This window comes from Sceloporus occidentalis, unplaced genomic scaffold (assembly GCF_023333645.1).
Source record: "Sceloporus occidentalis isolate IW3139 unplaced genomic scaffold, rSceOcc1.0.p SCAF_5, whole genome shotgun sequence".
Classification (NCBI taxonomy): domain Eukaryota; kingdom Metazoa; phylum Chordata; class Lepidosauria; order Squamata; family Phrynosomatidae; genus Sceloporus; species Sceloporus occidentalis.
This window is the reverse complement of record NW_028316985.1, coordinates 31,775,417-31,793,693: the sequence shown is the minus strand read 5'-3', so window position 1 is coordinate 31,793,693 and position 18,277 is coordinate 31,775,417. Positions and strand designations below refer to the sequence as shown.

At 41.0% G+C, this 18,277-nt stretch overlaps 1 protein-coding gene across 8 annotated transcripts in view; it reads left to right on the top strand.

Moving 5' to 3' along the window:
* The window catches only part of RBFOX2 (RNA binding fox-1 homolog 2), a 255,393-nt gene extending 241,091 nt beyond the window's left edge, over positions 1 to 14,302 (top strand). For all 8 annotated transcript variants that reach the window (XM_089528090.1, XM_089528089.1, XM_089528088.1 and 5 more), the window contains 3 exons: positions 7,143 to 7,231; positions 8,842 to 8,914; positions 9,682 to 14,302. In XM_089528090.1, coding sequence (XP_089384216.1) covers positions 7,143 to 7,231; positions 8,842 to 8,914; positions 9,682 to 9,726 — 207 coding nt within the window. In that variant the 3' untranslated portion in view covers positions 9,727 to 14,302. The remainder of the gene's footprint in view (positions 1 to 7,142; positions 7,232 to 8,841; positions 8,915 to 9,681) is intronic.
* Positions 14,303 to 18,277: the final 3,975 nt, after the last annotated feature.

Below are 18,277 nucleotides of genomic sequence, written 5' to 3'. Positions count from 1 at the left end.
CCTCATGTTTCCAAATCATGTTGAACACAACTTCTTATCTCAAATGTCAGTAGATTCCCCCCCCCCCCCCCTTGGGAAAGGAGAACATTGGGCACAATTTGAGGTAAGCTGCTCACTAGTCACTGTTGTCAAGGGCGGCAACAGTGACATCTAAGCATGCCTGAATATCATATGTGTTGGTAATTCTACAACCTGATCATTTTTTAAAAAATGTAAAAGGAAAGGATGCTTGCAGCAAATCTGTGTTTGAAGCTTTGCTGTGATCGGCTTCTTGCTGCAATATTTTCCTTCGACTACTGGTGAGCAGCTCAGTGGGATCAACAGAATGTTAAAACAAAACTTCAGGGAGTCTTAGAGTTGTGACCTTTTACTATTCAGGGGGAGAAGCAGCAGAGCTATTATCTATTGTAGCAGAGGGCATGAAGTGATACCTGTTTCAGAATTGTGTTCATTTTTTGCTGATAATTAAATCAACTTTAACTCAAGGAAAAGGGCTCCCTCTTCTACTCTCAAGGTCAGTCATTTTGATGCCTTTTTCCTAAGGGGTTGTTTTACAATAAGAAATCAAACAAGGCAAAATTCTGCAATAATAATTAGGGCTTTGTTGCCATGGAATGCCTGTCCACAATGAATTTTCATTTAGTATGAATTGGTTCCGTCCTTTGAACATGTCTGGACACTTTTGCTTCAGGTTCCCCCTTCTTCTTCCATTGCTCCTTTGAAAATACAATTTTGTTGTTCTCGATCCATGGCAACCCTGTAGATGAGACATCTCCAAGACTCCCTGTCCTCCACTGCTCTGTTCAGGTCCTGCAAATTCAAACCCATGACCTCCTTAATAAAGTTCATCTATCTAGCATGTGGTCTTCCTCTCTTTCTGCTTCCCTCCATCTTTCCCAGCATTATTGTCTGTTCCCAGTGAGTCATGCGTCTTCATGATGTGGCCAAAGTATGACATCCTCCTTCTTGTCATCTTGGCTTCGAGGCAGATTTCTGGTTTGATTTGCTCTAGGACCCATTTGTTTGACTTTTTGGCTGTCCATGGAAACCTCATCACTCTTCCTCATCACCACATCTCAAATGATTTAATTCTCTACCTATCCGTTTTCTTTACTGTCCAGTTCTCACATCCATACATGGTAATAGGGAATACAATAGTTTGTATGAGTCTAACTTTTCGTGCTCAGTTGTATGTCTTTACATTTTAGGATATTTTCTAGTTCTCTCATAGCTGCCCTTCCCATTCTTAGTCTTCTTATGATTTCTTGACTGCAGTCCCCGCTCTGAAATACAGTATCTCTAATAAAATCCAGAGACATAACATTAAAATAGTAATTATTCCACATAATTTCTAGGAGGGGGACTAAACATTCCTCTTTTTTACATCCATTTGTACTGGGTTTCCTTAGGCAGTATTTGCCATGTTGACTTCAAATAAGAAAAGTAGTTTTATTAGAATAACTTATATTGATTGATTGACTGATTTTTATTTTCCCAGCATACAGTCCACCCTCTACATCTGCAAACTTGCCATCCATGGATTTGAGCATCCAGGGATGGCAAGCCTATGGGGGTGGCAGAGAAGAAGGAGGAAGAGGGGCAGCGAGAGTGATGGAGGGGTAACAGGAATAGGAGGAAAGAAGGAGGAGGTATCGAGAAAGAGGAGGAGGAGGAGGAAAGGGAAGAGCAGTGGTGGCAGGGGGAAAGAGGAAGAGGAAGGAAGAAGAGGAAAAGCGACAGAGGCGGGGTAAGAAGAAGAAGGAAATGGAACAGAAAGAGAAAGAGGAGGAAGCGCAGTGGTGATGGGGTCGGTGAAAGGAGGAAGAAGGAAGAGGAAGAGCAGAGGCGGGAGGAGGAGGAGGAGGGAAGAAGAAAGAGCAGCAAGTACAGAGGCAGCAGCAGCTGGGGAGGAAGGAGGAGGAGCATTAGGAGGAGGTGGTGGGGAAGAGGAGGAGGAAGAGGCAGCCTGCTGCTGCAGTGAGAGCAGCAAGACAGGCTTTTGAGGGGGGGATGGGATGGTGAAGTCCTATTGTCTGCAATGGTGGCACATGGCCATACCACCATTGAAGACAGTGGGACTTGAGCATCTGCAGATTTTGATATCCATGGGGGCGCCATTGTATAATACAAGATGACTTAAGGCATTAATTAAAACAAAGTACAGCTAAAAGTCTAATGCTAAAAAGTGTTTTTAAAAAATTGAATGAGCTGTCCTATAACTTACCTAAACAGTTTAAAAGTATTTTGAAAACAAAAATAATAAAAATACATCACTTTAACAGCCTATTAAATGACCCCCTGCACAATCAAGTAATCACTGGTGATACAGAGTGGAAAATTCTGGAAATTTTTTCAATGCTCCATTTTTCTGTGGAAAATTTTCCACACACACATACACACACATCTATAGTTATTTGGGCTGCTGTACTGCTATCAACCATGTTAGGCAGGTTAAATATAAGATACAAACTTAATAGTTATTCTTTTAAGAAAATAAACAGTGATAAATACAAATGGTAAGAGGAATAGAGTAGCAAATGAAAGCACTGCTAAGCTTTTATCTATTTTGTAAAATCCCTTGCTTCTCAGTCAGTCACAGAAGACAAATGCAATATATTCCTGTGCCCACAGACTCATGTTAATCCTTTAGTTAGTGGAATAGAATGTTCAACTAGTACAGAACCAGATTTTTCTCAACTTGTAGGGCTCATTCCCACTTTAAACTGGTGTGCGATTCACCTTCACTCCATGTTGGTAAATCGCTTCCAAAAGACATGTTGTTCCCACTATGAAAGCGGATCTTTTCATTATCCCCTTGTAATTGCTTCTTTTTTGGGACGATTGTTATCTCCACTAGTTTGTACCTCTTAAAAATGCATGTCAATCATCTGTGCGTCATCCGTGCTGTTAGCAGCAGCCTGAGCAGCCCAGATTAGGAGCTACATATAAGAATAAGAATAATTTTTATTTATATATCCCACCTCTTCCAAGGATGGAAGCGGGGTTACAGCATTAAAATGATACAATTGAACAATCAATAAAATACTAATACCGAATTATGCATTCCTATTAGTTACTTAAAATCTTCAAAGCTCAGTTCATATATTATCATACTTAGAGCGGGGGGGGGGGGGTCTTAGTCATCATCTCTATACCAACTCCAGTGGGAAAGTTCACTGGAAGAGATCCGTCTTTAGTGCCTTTTTAAAGGCATCTAAGGTGGTGATAAGACGGATCTCCTCCGGCAGACTATTCCATAATTTAGGAGCTGCAGCAGTGAATGCTCTGTGGGAAGTTGTGGTTAATCGACTGTTACAATATTCCAACAAATTCTTTCCCAATGTTCTGAGTGTGTGGGGCGGATTATGTAGGGAGAGGCGTTCCCGCAGGTAAGTCAGGCCCAAGCCATGTAGGGCTTTAAAGGTAATAACCAACACCTTGTATTGTGCCTGGAAGCTAATCAGCAGTCAGTGTAGAGATTTTAACACCAGTGTTATATGGTCAAACCTACATGTACCAGTGACCAGTCTGGCTGCTGCATTTTGGATTAGCTGAATCTTCCGAACTTGGTACAAGGGTAGCCCCAATAGAGTGCATTACAGAAATCTAAACGAGAGATTACCAGTGCATGTACTACTGCTTCTGGGTCCCCTTGGTCCAGGTAGGAGTGCAGTTGGCTTATCAACCGAAGTTGGTACCAAGTACTCCTGGCCATCTTATCTACTTGAGATGACAACTGTAGTGATGGATCCAGGAGTACTCCCAAACTGTGAACTTCGTCCTTTAGGGGGAAGTGTGACCCCATCTAGGACTGGTTGACAAATCTCCATCCCCGGGCCAAGGGTACCTATCGCGAGTACCTCTGTTTTCTCTGGCTTCAACCTGAGTTTGTTTTCCCTCATCCAGCCCATTACTGACCCAGGACAGGCATCCAGAGGAGAGATGCCATCCTTAGTCACTGTAATAGTAGGAGACATAGAGAAATAAATCTGGGTGTCATCAGCGTACTGATAACACTGCTCCCCATGTCTCCAGATGATCTCTCCCACCGGCTATATATATTAAAAATTTATAGAAGATTCAATTGATTGATTTTGCAACTACTTGCAATCAGTGAGGCAAGTAGTTGCAAAACCAATCAATTGAATTTCCTATCAATCTTTCTAAAAAAATGAATAGAAGTTTTTCAACCACTTGACTCACTGATTGCAAGTAGCTGCAAAATCAATCAATCAAATCTTCTATCAATTTAAAAAAAAAATGCACCCATAGGTCACAGCACAAGCACAAAGGTGGGTGGGTGGGGGGAGAAGAACCGCTAGGAAACTATAGTCTGGTAAAAAATTGTTTTCTTGCATTTGCTTCGCTTTATTGGCACATAAATCAATAAACTAGGATCAGAACCGGTTTCAAATGGGAATGACAGTCATATACCCCGATCAGCAATTTGCTTTAAATCATAGTGGGAACGTGCCCATAGTGGAATGGATCAGTAGTGCAGAGAGTAAGTGAGTGAAGCTAAAGGTGTCACAGTTATACCTTAGCAAAAGAAATTTAAATTGTGGATATAAATCAACTGCAACACACTCATTTTTTTGTAAAATATAAGGAGAATTCTCTTTTTTGTTGTGTGCCTCTAAATCATTTTTGACGTATGGCAACCCTAAGGCCATCATAAGGTTTTCTTGGCAAGTTTCTTCAGAAGGGGTTTCCTATTGCAATCCTCTGAGAGAATATGTCTTGTCCAAGGTCACCTGGTGGGTTTTATTCTCAAGCAGGGAATTGAACCCTGATCTCCAGTGCTCAAACCACTACAACACACTGGCTCTCAGGTACAACTATAGTTGGAGTTAATTGAAATAAAATGAGAATTTGTCTGAGCAATATATCACTGTGGTTTGAGAGGACATGATTTCCTTCTGTTGAGGAACTACACACCCTAGGATAAAAACCTAAATCTGCTGGAAAAGCCTCAGCATGGGGGACCACTTTCACTGAACCATGCTAAGCATTCTGTGTGCAATCTAATGAAGAGATCACAAAAAAGGATTTACCCTTGGTAATTCCAGCAGGCAAAAATGATAGGTATGTTCCTTTTGGATCTGTGAATCTTTTACATCATCACAAATATTACAATAAAATAATTACAGGGCCTCCTTGAACTGTTTAACATATTTTTAACATCACACTTTTCAAAACCATGAATGAACTTCTTTCCCTCTTTCTATGTTTTGTACATTTTTACACTCCATTCCATGGAACAGCCTTGGGGAAGAGAATTTGCCCTCAAACCCATTGCATTGTCTACCTCTATACCAGTTCTCTGAAATTTCACAGAAAACTTCATCAAACATTACCAGAATACTCTTTTACCAGTTTTATATCTTTGTGGTGTTGACAAAATGGAAAGGTTCTCAGACTTGAACTGTTTTCTTAATTTCACACACCTGTGTTAAAGAGGGTAGCCTCACGTTTCTTAAAATTTCTAATCTATACAAATTTCAAGGCTGGAGTTTTTGAAAAGACAGATCTTTCCATTCCAGGAGATACCCCTAATTCTAAAGCTGCATTATTTTTACATCCTTTGTCTTAAGTATGTTCCTGATCCATTGTAATTACAGTAGGAAGATGCTAACTTCTGCCATTTTGATATTTGAATGTCAGTCTATAGCATTTTTGTGTAGTTAAACATCATTTTTATTGACAAAGCAATGATTTAATAGGTCCAGCAACAAGGCAAGATTGTCTCTTCATTACTGCTTTATCTTTAGGAGGGCCAACAGCATGTTGATTATTGTATAGATAAAGGAGCAAATGCAATTCCTGTTCAGAGGGCTTCTTTTTGAGATAGTCAGGTTAAAACTGGTTGTGTGCAAAAGAGAAAAATGGAGAGCCAGAGTCTGCTAAATAATGACATAGATGTTAAGTGAGGTAACATCAGATAAATGAAGGATCTGAAATATGATAGTCCAAGAAAGACCTTGTAGAAGATTTTGTGGAGAGCTGTAATGAGAAAAGAGGACAGCTTTCACAGAAAGAGGATGATGATGTTTTAAGTGTAGGAGTAAATGAAAGGAGTGAAACAACAAAGCATAACCAAGGGGAGAATCTCAAAGGTCATGATTTAGGGACTGATGTTGGCAAAACCAAGAGGGAATAACAACAAAAAATTACGGAAGAGGAAGACTTGGGCATATAGTTGTAAGAACCTGGTTTTTTCCCCCTCTCAAGTCATTTTGAATTGACAAGAAAGAGTGAGAGGGGAAAAGATGTCAGGAGGAAAGCTCATCCAGAAGACTAGAATTTAGTTGCTTGACAATCTGCATGGCTTGATCATGACATGTGCTTTCCATCTTTGGACTGTTCCTCTCAAAGATTGCCCTCAGCTTGCAGAGAGGTCAGTAATGATGAATTTCAGGCCTTAGAAGACTCCATCCAATTTTAGAAAGCCTCCTGCAGGCTGCTCTTCACATGTGTCTGTCTGTCCATGCAAATCATATTATACATTGATTTCCCTTAGGCATAGGTTGATTTTCCCTTTGGTTGTGTCCTCTTGGTTCTGGTCAGCCCACAATGTGAGAGCTAAGAAGTCCAGTAATCTCATGTTGTGTGCATTTCAGTGACTCCTGAGGATTTGGACTTAAATACTGAAACTTTCCCCCTTTTCTCAAATTGTAGCACAAAAGGATGAGAATCACAGGGGGAGTTATTTTCTGAAGAGCATTATTCTGTTTAAAAGAATAATTATATTGCATGACTCTTTTTTTTCTTTCAGACAAACTCCTCTTAAATTGTTTGTGGTCAAGGATGGTTGGGAGGATGACATTTTTGTTTTCTTGTTTTTTCCCCCCACTTCCTGGCTGATTGCATCTCCTATAGAGATGACCACAGCAGAATCTTTTTTGTCTGAATTGCCTGACGGAGGCTTGTTGTAAGTTGCAAGAGTTCTGCACTCTCTTCCAGTCAGCTGCTTGGGCATGAAAAAAAAATGCACATGTACATGGGTTGGGGAAAGCTTTCATGATTTCATGACATGGGAGCTGATGCAGTTTGAAACATTTCCTCTGTGTGTGTTGTGTGTATGATTCTGTTTTGTGTGAGGCATCAGGTATCTATAAAGTCAGTTCTCTTCTTTCCCGCAGGGTGGATATACAGCCTACAGATATGCACAGCCTGCTACCGCCACAGCAGCCACAGCTGCTGCAGCCGCTGCAGCGGCTTATAGCGATGGGTATGTAAGGAAGTGGGGAGGTTCTGGTGTATCTATGGATCAAAAGAGCACAGTTGTGTTTTGATACTCCATTGCACCATGTTCCCAACATACCCTGGATGCAACTCCCAAATGGATTTTGTCACCATCAGGTCTTATGTGACTTGAGATGATGTGTGCCTCTTTCAAAAGGATCAGCTCAGATCTGTGGCTGTTTCTCTGGAGCAAAATAGTCAGCTCTCTTCTTTGCCACTTGAAAAGGCAGTTCTGCCTGTTGGGAGAAAGAGCAGGCAGTGACAGTTTGAAGAAGTGTATGTTAATTTCTGTACATTAGAACTACATGTTATGTGGCTCAAGCCTTCCTTCATTAATTAGTATTTCTTCAATGCAGGAGACCAGTCAACAGGTCCAGCATTAATCAGATAATTGTCAGGCCTTGCTGACTCCTTCCCCTGTCCACTGACCTTGATCTGATGGGAGATCAAGTGTGAAGCTCCTCCAGGGTATATGTTAAGAGAAAAGTGGTGCTATGCTGCTTTGGTTGTTCAAAACCCTTCTGTGACCAAGAGGTGCTGTATCCTTGATTCATACCCCTACAGGTTACTAGAGATCATTATACAGCCATAGCCAACAGCACTCCATAACCCTTCTCTGTGGTCTTGGTCTGTAGTAGAAAGTAAGGCCCTCCCTAACCTACAACACCTTGTTTGGTAATTTCCTTCAAGGTTCAGCAGTGATACAGATAGTGTCCCTTGTCTGTGCTGATGGTAAGAGGTCCCCATAAAGGCAATGGTATGACTCAGTCCTTCTAGATGGTCACTGGTAAGGAACAAGTGTTTCCCTGCCTTTCCCACACTAGCTACTAGTCTAGAACTTTTGCCTCTTAAAATATTTTTAGTGTAATTTCACCAGAAGGCCAGCCTGAAGCAGACTTCTCAAAGCAGACTTCTTTCCTTCAGTCAATGAGTGGGGAGCAGAGGGACTTGCAGCTGCTTCACAGTTATCAAACCCATGAATACTACCACACGGTTTAAAGTCTACTGAAACATATACTTGATGTGCCCCCATTTCTCCATGACGAATATGGCTACAGTTGCCAAGTACTCCCAGGTGATACTTTGACAATGAACAGTACGTGCCAGAATAATTGTCACAATTGTGAAATAACAAAGCATTTGCATAAAAGTATGATTTGTGTAGTTTTCACTCTTTTCTGCACCTTTTACATATTAGCAGCACACACAACAACTCTTTGGCTATATTGTAGCACCTTGACACCCAGCATTATTGTAGGCCCTAGGTGGTGGAAGAGCTCCCTTGGGTTCATGTGGAGTCTGGGCATGGTTTCTACAAATCTAAAACCACCAGCATCTCATGGTGAATCTTTTATGGAGCAAACACAGCTCAAAACATGTATTCAGCAGGTGGGGGAATTCTTTAAAATAATCTTTCTATTTAAAAGTCTTATTATTTTTGAATATGGGATTGACATCTCTGCGTATGCCTTCCTGTAATAAGTTGACTATAGAGGAGGAGAAGATTCACTCCTTTTACTTTCTTCTTGAACAAGGACACCTTCCAAAGCTTTCTGTGAAATGGCTTCTTTTTCTCCCCCTTCCCCCTTCCCTCAGTTATGGCAGGGTGTACACAGCAGACCCTTACCATGCCCTTGCCCCTGCCGCTAGCTATGGAGTTGGCGCTGTGGTGAGTATGTCTTCTCTCCTCTCTCTTCGTTATGTGTTTGACAACAGACTGTTTTGTATAGAAGGGGAGGCAGCAGGCATACCTGTTGCTAGAGAGGAAGGGTGGTACTCTTATCTTCTGCATGTTAAAGAATGGTCAAAAATAAAAAGGTATATTTATAGCCAGTCCCACCAAATAAGCTGCAGTTTCAGAATCCCACTGTGGCAGCTGATGTCTGAATACAGCTGTTTCATGAAGATTCCCAGATAAGGTCTCAGACACAGACAAGGCTTAATGCAGCATTTCTGCATGTACATAGAATAGCGTTCCTCATTCAGAGTTGCTGGTTTATTATATTGTTCCTATCCTGTTTCGTAACTTTGTTTTTATGAACCATACAAATTAAGTTGATTGGCCCAAGTCTTAATTTTAAAGTGGGCAGTGAATTATTGAACTGAGGGCAGTGCAAGGCATAATTTTCAGCATGTTCAGGTGGAAACTGAGGTGGAGCACCCACCTCACTGCCTTTTGAGCATTTCCAGGTTTTCAAGGAGCTGCCTGTAAATGCTCTTCCATCACCTGAAAATGACTTCTAGTTTAGGTTGGCTTTAAATTCATGGATGCACAGTTCTTTGTGCTGATACTAGAATATCTGTCCTGTTTAGTTTGGAACTAAACTCTTGGAAAATTTCACCTTGGATTTTGAAATGAAAGGGAGCCTTGCAGGTGATATGTATTTCCCCCCAAGCTTCTAATGACCACTTTCCTCTCTACATTAACCTCTACAGGCAAGTTTATACCGAGGTGGCTACAGCCGATTTGCCCCTTACTGAAGTGACGTGAGCCCCCTGCAAGTGGGACAGCCCCCCCAGTTCGTGAGGCCTGGCTATTGCAATATTTACTAGTAGAGGAACTCTATAGCAAGAAGAGGAGGAAAACAAAAGAAAAAAACAAGAGAAATACTTTTTTATACCTCACTATGTTCTTTGAATATGTATTTTTCCTTTAAATTTCTGCCTTTAATTCTTTTGTTCCAAAGATTGTGCATTTTTGGGTTGGTTTTTTTTTTTTGGGTTGGTTTTTTTTTAAACTGTGGTAAACATAATGCATTTCCATGTCTGTATATGCGTAGCTTATCCTACCAATCACAAAAAGAGATTAATAGAGCTAAGGAGCACCCTTAGGAACCAGTATCATGGAATTAAATCAGGAACATTCAGGCGTTTGTATTTTACATGGGTCTGGTGCCTGAGGCCTGGAGTGATATAAGGAAGAGCCCCTCTCCCTCCAAAGGCCGTGCTCGTTGGCTTTAGATGGACCCTACATGCTGGTTGGAGATATTGCCATCTGGCACACATGGGCTCAGGACAGTTCTGAAAGCATCAAGATTTTACAATTTTCAAGACAATGCTCCTTAAAGCTGCCCAAAGACTTTGTCTTTTAATGGTTTTAGGGGTCAAGACTTGATGATCTTATTGCTTCTCTCCATACACTTTACTTTAGTGATTGTTGTCCACTACCAAGGCTGTCCTTTGTTTCTTTCACTTGCTATGGTCTTCCTCTCTTTCTGCTCTCTTTTTGCTGGAGGAGCAGCAGACGGAGGACAATGACTATCACACCTGAAGCCATGGCAAACAGAGTTCTGTCTGAGATAACCAGGAGTCTGATGGCAGAGCTGCAATCTAGAAGTTAGAACTGAACAATGATGGGGAAGGCTTGCACCAGTGCTCCTTTCAGCTACTCAGATCTCCAAAGGTCCAAGACACTCTTCTTTCCATCTTGAGCTGGTTGGCTTGACTGCAAGTATGCTACCGAAAAATTGCATGAAAAGAGAATACCTGTACCCTGAAGATCCCAGAAAAATGGCAGAGGTGGTGGGGAAGATCTGCTGTGTCATAACACTATCCTGGAATAGTGTATAGCTTTGGCATCTGGGAGCAACCAAACATTTAAAAACAATTTAAGAAGAGGAAACATTTGCTTTGATACACAACCCAGAACCCTTAGTGGGTTATCTGTTTTCCCACTGGAGAGAAATGTGTTTCCAGACTGCTCAGCTTGGGACGCATTTAGCTGAGAGGGGTGTCAGGAATACTTGGAGCCCCGAGACTTGCCCTCCTTACTTTTTTTTTTTAATTGTACATGGAATACCCTTTATTTTATGCAGTGGGTGTCTTGTAAGTTACTATAGAAGCATGCGTGTGACAACAAGCAAGCCACTGCTTTCAAATATCTGTTGCTAATTTTGGAAGTCAAACTAGCAGAAGAGATCCTGCATTGCCCTCTCAGCTTTCATTATTCTCTTGGCACCTCTTACAGATTCTCTGCAGCTTTTACCTTTAATAAAACCCTACATGTTAGAGAAGCACAATTCCCTTTGGCTCCATGGCCTGCCTAAATTGGTACTGGGTGACATTTCACCCCATGAAAGGGCAGCTAGGGGGTGGACTTGTAGCTAAAGCCTGCTCAGTTCATGTCATCATCTGCCCGCCAATGTCAGTATAGGAACAGAGACATCCTGAAACACTTCAGTGAGCAGGACTATCAAGGAAGTGCACTGACCCAGCCACACATGACTCCCATCTTTGCTCCCACTCCCATTGTGCCCTCTCAGTGCTTGCACCGAGGATGCTGGAGAAGATGCCTGAAGAGAGAAGGGCAGGGGAGATTTTAATTAAGCTAGAGACTCTGTGTTCATTCTCTGGAACAAGGTGACACCAAACTGCCAGCCTGTTGGCCACTTTTGTTTTGTTTTTTGTTTTTTTGTTGTCTTATTTTTCAAGCCAAAGTTTGGTTTGTTGATGTTATGATGATTTCTGTTGTGTTGTGCTTTTTATTTTTACTTTTATTTTTATTTTGTATATAAATATTTTAGTTAGCTTGAAAAATGGGGAGAGGGGAATGAGGGGTTCCTGGGCTTTCACAAAATCAAGGAAATGTGGAAGCAACATTTTTTTCTGGCTTACCTAAATGCCTAGTGTTATGTTCACCAGAAGCCTGCTTTCAGTAAAAAGCAGTTGATGGTGGGATTAGACTTGATTCCTGCCCACGGAATGAGACACATTAAAGATCTCTGAAATGAATTACCAACTGTGTGATAGGAAAACCCTTCTGTTAACATTACAGAAAAGATGGAGGTTGCATAGCTGTTCCCATAGAAATTGGGTCAGCCTGGCTGTCTTACATACAAAATACTGAACATTTTGGATACAGTGGATTTTACAGGCTATGCAGCTCCTCTGTTAAGAAAGCTGGACCCACTCAGTGCTGGTCATTAAAGCTGGATGGAGTCAATAATCCATTATGTTAAAGATAGTTCCTAGTTTGAGAGTCAGCTGCTCATTTAAGTTGCATTGGCACTAGGGTCATTTGCAGGGTGACTTTGGCCAATGCACTTCCCTTGCCTGATTTTGTATCTGTAAATTGGAAGGGCAAAGCAACCTCTCTTTTATGAAACACAGTGAGATCCATGGTAAAGAACACTATTATTAACAATACATTCATGCCTCTCTGTCTTTTAAAATAGCCAACAAAATGATTTTGTAGTACAGCTCTTTAGCAAGATGCCATTTACCTTTTGGTTCCTAGAACACTTCAGATATCTGAATAGAGTGGATGCACTTTTTTTTTCCCTGACCATTTCCCATATCCATGTCTAGTCAGTGTGGGGGCACCTTAGATTTCAAGAATGGGAACCAAATTTGGGTGACATCTCCTTTACGGTGTCCTGCTCCTAAAGAAAAAGAGTTTGCAGTCTGCTAGGAAAATATGCTGCTTACCAATTCCAACATGCTAGCATGTGAGTGATCCTGAGTGGATGGGGTGGAGGCTAAGGAGAGGCTATAAGGATGTGTTCCCTGTTTACACTGATTTTAAAATAGGAAAAAACTAAAATCCTAGTAGACAACATGGAAAGCCAGTGTAAAGGTTTTATGTGTTTATTTTGTCATGCTCTTGAGAATGTCAAATATGTTTGTGGTATACACCAGTATACTTGATCCTTTTTTGGATAAAACACTATTTGGTGATGTTAATTGTCTGAAGAGCCCAGCCCCCTTCCTGCACTTTCTCTGCCCTATCTTGTTTGGAAGTTGCTTTTATTTACAGTGTAATAAAACTAAACCTCCAGTTACTGAGGCAAGTTATCTTCTCATAGAGTGAAACTGGGCTTTCTAGTGTGTTTTGCTAGTGTTCGTCCCCCTTCCCACCTTCCCTAACATTCCCATCTTAATTTCAAAATGGAGCATACATCATTGCTTCACAGAGGAAGGGGCAGAAAATAACAGAAAGACACTAGCATTCAGAGCTGGCTGCCCTAACTAACCAGACACTACAGAAATCTTGGTAATCCTTCTGCAGTAGTTTTGTCCATCTTTCCAGGCCACCATCAGTTCCAGGTTATTTAGGAATACTTTTAGGCAAATTGAATCTAAGCACTGCCAGTTGACAAAGACTGGAAAGTGAGAGTTGTTTAAAAAAAAATCCTGCTCATTAGTGGTTGCAATCTTTCCTGCCAACTTCCCCGCCCCCCATAAAGCCGTCCGCTGGAGTCTGCTAGGACTCAATTTGTCTAGGAGTCTGCATCATGTCACTTAGTTAACAGTTGAATTTTTTAAAAGGAAAATTGTAAGCCTTTTTTTGGTCTTTGTCCCTTTTGGATGAAACACTAAAGGTCCTTTGTTGCTTTTTGAGGAAGAACTGTCAAGGAATTTAGCTATCTATTCAGCATAGCTATGCACTGCAGTTTTGGCATCTCACTTTGCCTGGAGATTAAAAAGTGATCCTTCTAGATTTTTTTTTTAAATACCTGGGGCGAAGCTAGACCAGTGACAGACTTTAGGCAGGATGGTAGGAGATGTCTGAGAATTTAATGACTACTCAGATTGACTTGATAATATTCAGAGTTGGACACTGTGAGGCCCAAAATGCCCCAGACTGACTTGGCCTCTCCATGCAGTTGGTCCTGCACCTCTCCCTTGCCAGGTACCTATAGGACATAGGATACATTGTAGTCTCTCTTCCCTTGGATAATTTCCCAGGATGCCTGGGCTGTTTGTCCAGGTCTTCTTCCCTGTGCACTCTGGAAAAGGAGTATCTGGATTCCAGGACTTTGTGGCAGCCCCTAACACCCTCAACCTCCCACCCCCATTTAAGTATCATATTGTACAGTAGCTTTCAAACCATACAGTATTCATTGGGTTACTCTTATTATTATCAAGTAGCTGGAATTGTGAAGGTCGGAGTAGTTAGAATTTTAGCTTTTATTCCTTTTTTTTGTATTACTATCCATGTGTATAAATTATTGATCATGTTGCTGGCTTTTATAAACTCTAAGCAAGGGAGGATCCTTTCCTCACCCTTTGCGAATGGTAATGAAGCACTGTTTTTAAATAAAAGAGAGAAACACCATTCCCAGACTCAGTTGTTTGTATTCCAAACCTCTCATATGGAAACACTCTGTGAGCTCCAACTCTGTGTTTCCCAATTATAAACAGCTTTTTCTGGCTTTGATCTGGAGAACCAATCTGATCCCTTAAGAAATAGTTCTGAAGCACAATAAAATGCTCTTGATAATGGGGGATAATTGGTAACTGCTTTCATTTAAGAGATTTGTGTAGTACTTTCCAAACATAAAAGTTTTTAAAGAATGGGCTGAGAATAGTGTATTGTTTTAGACTGAATTGTTCTAATAGCGTTTCATCTTGTAATGATATTTGAAGTCTTTACATGTAGTTTTAAATCATTTTAATATTGTCAAACTTTTAATCTTATTTTAATGTTCATTTTTTTGTTTTCAGCTGTATTGTATTTTTAAAATTATAAGCCTCTTTGAGTCCCATTTTAGGAGGAAAGCAGGATCCAAATCGTCGTTGTCATTGTCATAATTTTTTTGAAAAGACTTATAGAATGTGTGCGTACACACACACACACACACACAAGCATGTTATCATTGCCAATAATCCATCAGTGGAAGAAGAGGTCCAAATTTTTTTTAGAAGATGAATGAAACAAATAATCACTATCATGTCTCAAAACAGTCTCAAATAGTTAAAATGAGCAACATTGCCCCCTATCAGATTCAAATAAAAATATCTTTGGAGCTCTCATGAAGGAGATATGGAGGAGGCTGAACGTCTCTCTCAGGAGTAGGTGTCAGAGCAACGACGCAAAGGCCATACCTCATATGCCCATCAACTTGATTATACCTACTAGTGGATCTGGAAGCAGGTTCTCTGTGGCCAGTCTCCAAATTAGGAGAAGTAATATAGGCAAAACTGGTCCATCAGGTAATTCATGACAAACTTCAGGGCTTTGTATATTGAATTGAGCTCCAAAGCTAATAGCCATTTTATGTCTTCCCAGTTTACAAGGAGAATAATATTGAGAGGAAGCAGCTGTATGAGCAGAAGATATGGTGTTTGATTGTAGTTTAGAGAAGCTTTGCTCTTGTTACAACTATTAGAGAGAGTCCTAGCATGGCATAGTGGTCTGAGTGTTTTACTGTGACTCTGGAGACAGGTTCAATTCTCTGCTCGGCCATGAAACCCATTTGGTGGCCTTGGGCAAGTCCCATGCTCTCAGCCTCAGGGGAAGGCTATGGCAAACGTCTGAACATACCTCAAGAAAATCCCTGATAGGTTCTCAGGGTTGCCATAAATCAGAAATGACTTGAAGGCACACAACAACAGCTATTAGAAACCATATCCTTTCTTGTTTTTGACTCTTCGGACAACAGTTATGTAAGTGTTCAATGATGAAGTCCAGATCCAAAATATAAGTGATGCTCCTAGGATCTGATGAGAACTAACTCACTTCACACGGTTACAGTGAAGTGCAACGATGCTGCTGGTCCTTCTGTCTCCTGTGTGCATTGGGGGTGACTGAAGATGAGGGTTCCAGATCATGTGGGAGCCCATACATGGAGAGGCTTCATGCCAAACTTCCACTTTGTCAGACACTGCTACACCCAATGGGGCAGCCCTTTTCTATTAATTGCATAGTGCCCCCTTCACACTTGTAACATATATAAGCGAGTTACAGAGTTCTTTTGTGTCCAAAGTAGGTGTTTCATCATTTGAGACACAGGTCCCTTCTACCACTTGTTTCTACTTGTTACAACCACAACACCACAGTCTTGGCAATGGGATCTGTGCAAGTTGCTGAGAAATGTTTTGATATGGATTGTAGACTGACTTGGGTTAAATATTTTACTAGATGATAACTGCCATGATGGGCTTAATTCCCACCTACCCCTTTTGCGGGATATCTCCTCAGCCCTTGAGCTGGTGGTTAGTAATTGTTTATTTATGTCCTGTCTCTCCCAAGACAGGACCCAATGCAGCTTACAACCACTTAAAACAAAGTGCAGCTAAAACCATGAAATATTATATTAAAAATACTTAAAACAGTTTTAAAACATGTTAAAACATAGTTTAAAAGATAAAGATGAATCTTGAATCCTGTATCCTATGCGGCTGAGCAGGATTAGTCACTTTTAAATTGCTTCCTTTTGGCCTTCCATTTATGATGTTATGTCAGAGTTGCTAGATGAGTTTTCAGAAACATTCCTAAAACCCATCGCCTTAGGCAAAGATGATGGCCTGTGGTGCAGTGGTTCCAAATGAGTGGAGAACAAGCTGTGGATGGCATGTACCTCAAAAAGGAAACACATACTTTGGATACAGAAGAAGCTCCAGATCAATTCTCAGCCTCTTCTGTAGAAAAAAGGTTGGGCAACTGTGGCCCTCCAAATGTTTCTAGAGTGCGACTCCACTCATCCTTCACCATTGGCTGTGCTGGTTAGGGCTGATGGAAGTTGTAGGCTAACATTTGGAGGGCCTCACATGCCTATCCAAATGTTACACAGTTTCATGTTGCAGGATTGGTTTTGGTCTGCAGGAGACCATAGTCTGTTGGTCTGAGTAGACACAACTGGCACAGGCAAACTAAGGTAACATGACAAATTCATATCCACCTATCACTACATATGGGAATGGAAACAGGGTGGGAGAACTCTAGTAATGTTAATCGAATTGCATAGTTGTAGGATACAAATGGCTGGCTCTTGACATTTTTTAAAGATTGACCTTGGACAAATCGGTAAGCGGCCATAATGTCTCAGACAGTCATGCTGCATCCAGTTCTGCTAGCTATGGCTAGAAAGGCCTTGGGAGATCAGTAATTCTGAAGAGATTTTCCTAGCATACTAATGTCCTGAAAAGGGTTCAGGAGTAATTCCATGTGTTCCCGAGCCTTTACCTTTAAAAATGAGGAAATAAGCTTCTTGTAAGCAGATGTTGAAGGTCAGTGCATTTATATTCACAGAAATGCTTTGAGATAAGCAGGTAGAAGGTGCTTTCAGTCATGGAGCGTTAGTCACTGAAACATTAGCATTTCTTTCCCGAGCAGATAAGCTTAATAACCAGAGACCAACAGCAAATTACTGGAAACTGCTTTTAAATCAGGATAATTTTTGCACTTACCCAAGACGTCATCAGCCCATCAGTGGACTGAGCTTTATAGCAGTGCCATCTGGTGGTTAATCTACGTGTAGATAGACTGCATCTTCAGATTGTTGTGTATTTTAGAAGAAGCTGAGCTTTGAAATGTTGATGGCCCTTGATCTCCCTCTGGGATTCTGGGAGCTGTATTCCACATAAACAACATTTCCATGTTCTTGGTTCCTTGAGCCAATTTCTATCACTACACTTCTGTTTTTCAGTGGTAAAGGAACATAGATTTAAATACTGTCATTTGATGCCTCCCCTCCATTTCAGGAATGTGAGCCAGTGCAGAGGGATGGCATGGAGGAAACTCAGCTTCAAAATATCTGTTTGCATGTTTATTCTGTCCTTTCTCCAAGGAGCTCAGGGTGTTAAGTGTACATGATGTCCCTCCCTCCACATTTAATCCTCACAGCAACCCTAAGAGGTAAGTTAGGCTAAGAGTAGTGCATCCTTGAATCCTGGCTTCCCTGATTTTAGTCCTACAATCTACAAATTCTGTGCCAAACACTCAAAAATTGCTACAGAAGAAGAGTAATGACTTTAGCATGCACATCTAAAATAAACGGATCTGTTGCATCGACTGCATGATATTGCTTAAGTCTTGTGAGCCATTTGGAATAGATGGCTGACTTTTTAGGAAGATAGAGAAATGTAGTCCTTTCTGTAATGGCATTTTTACATGTAGTGGGGTATGCATCTTTTGGACTGTGGGCCATTTGAGCTTTGGGCCCCTTTTGCACCCATTATCTTTGTTATTGAACTTGTGGATATTGTTGACATGAGATTATGGAGCATTTTTAAAGTAACCTTCATATTTTTATTTTTAATGTTCCCAGTTAAGTGTATCCTGCCTTGATTTGTGCTCTACAGCCATGGT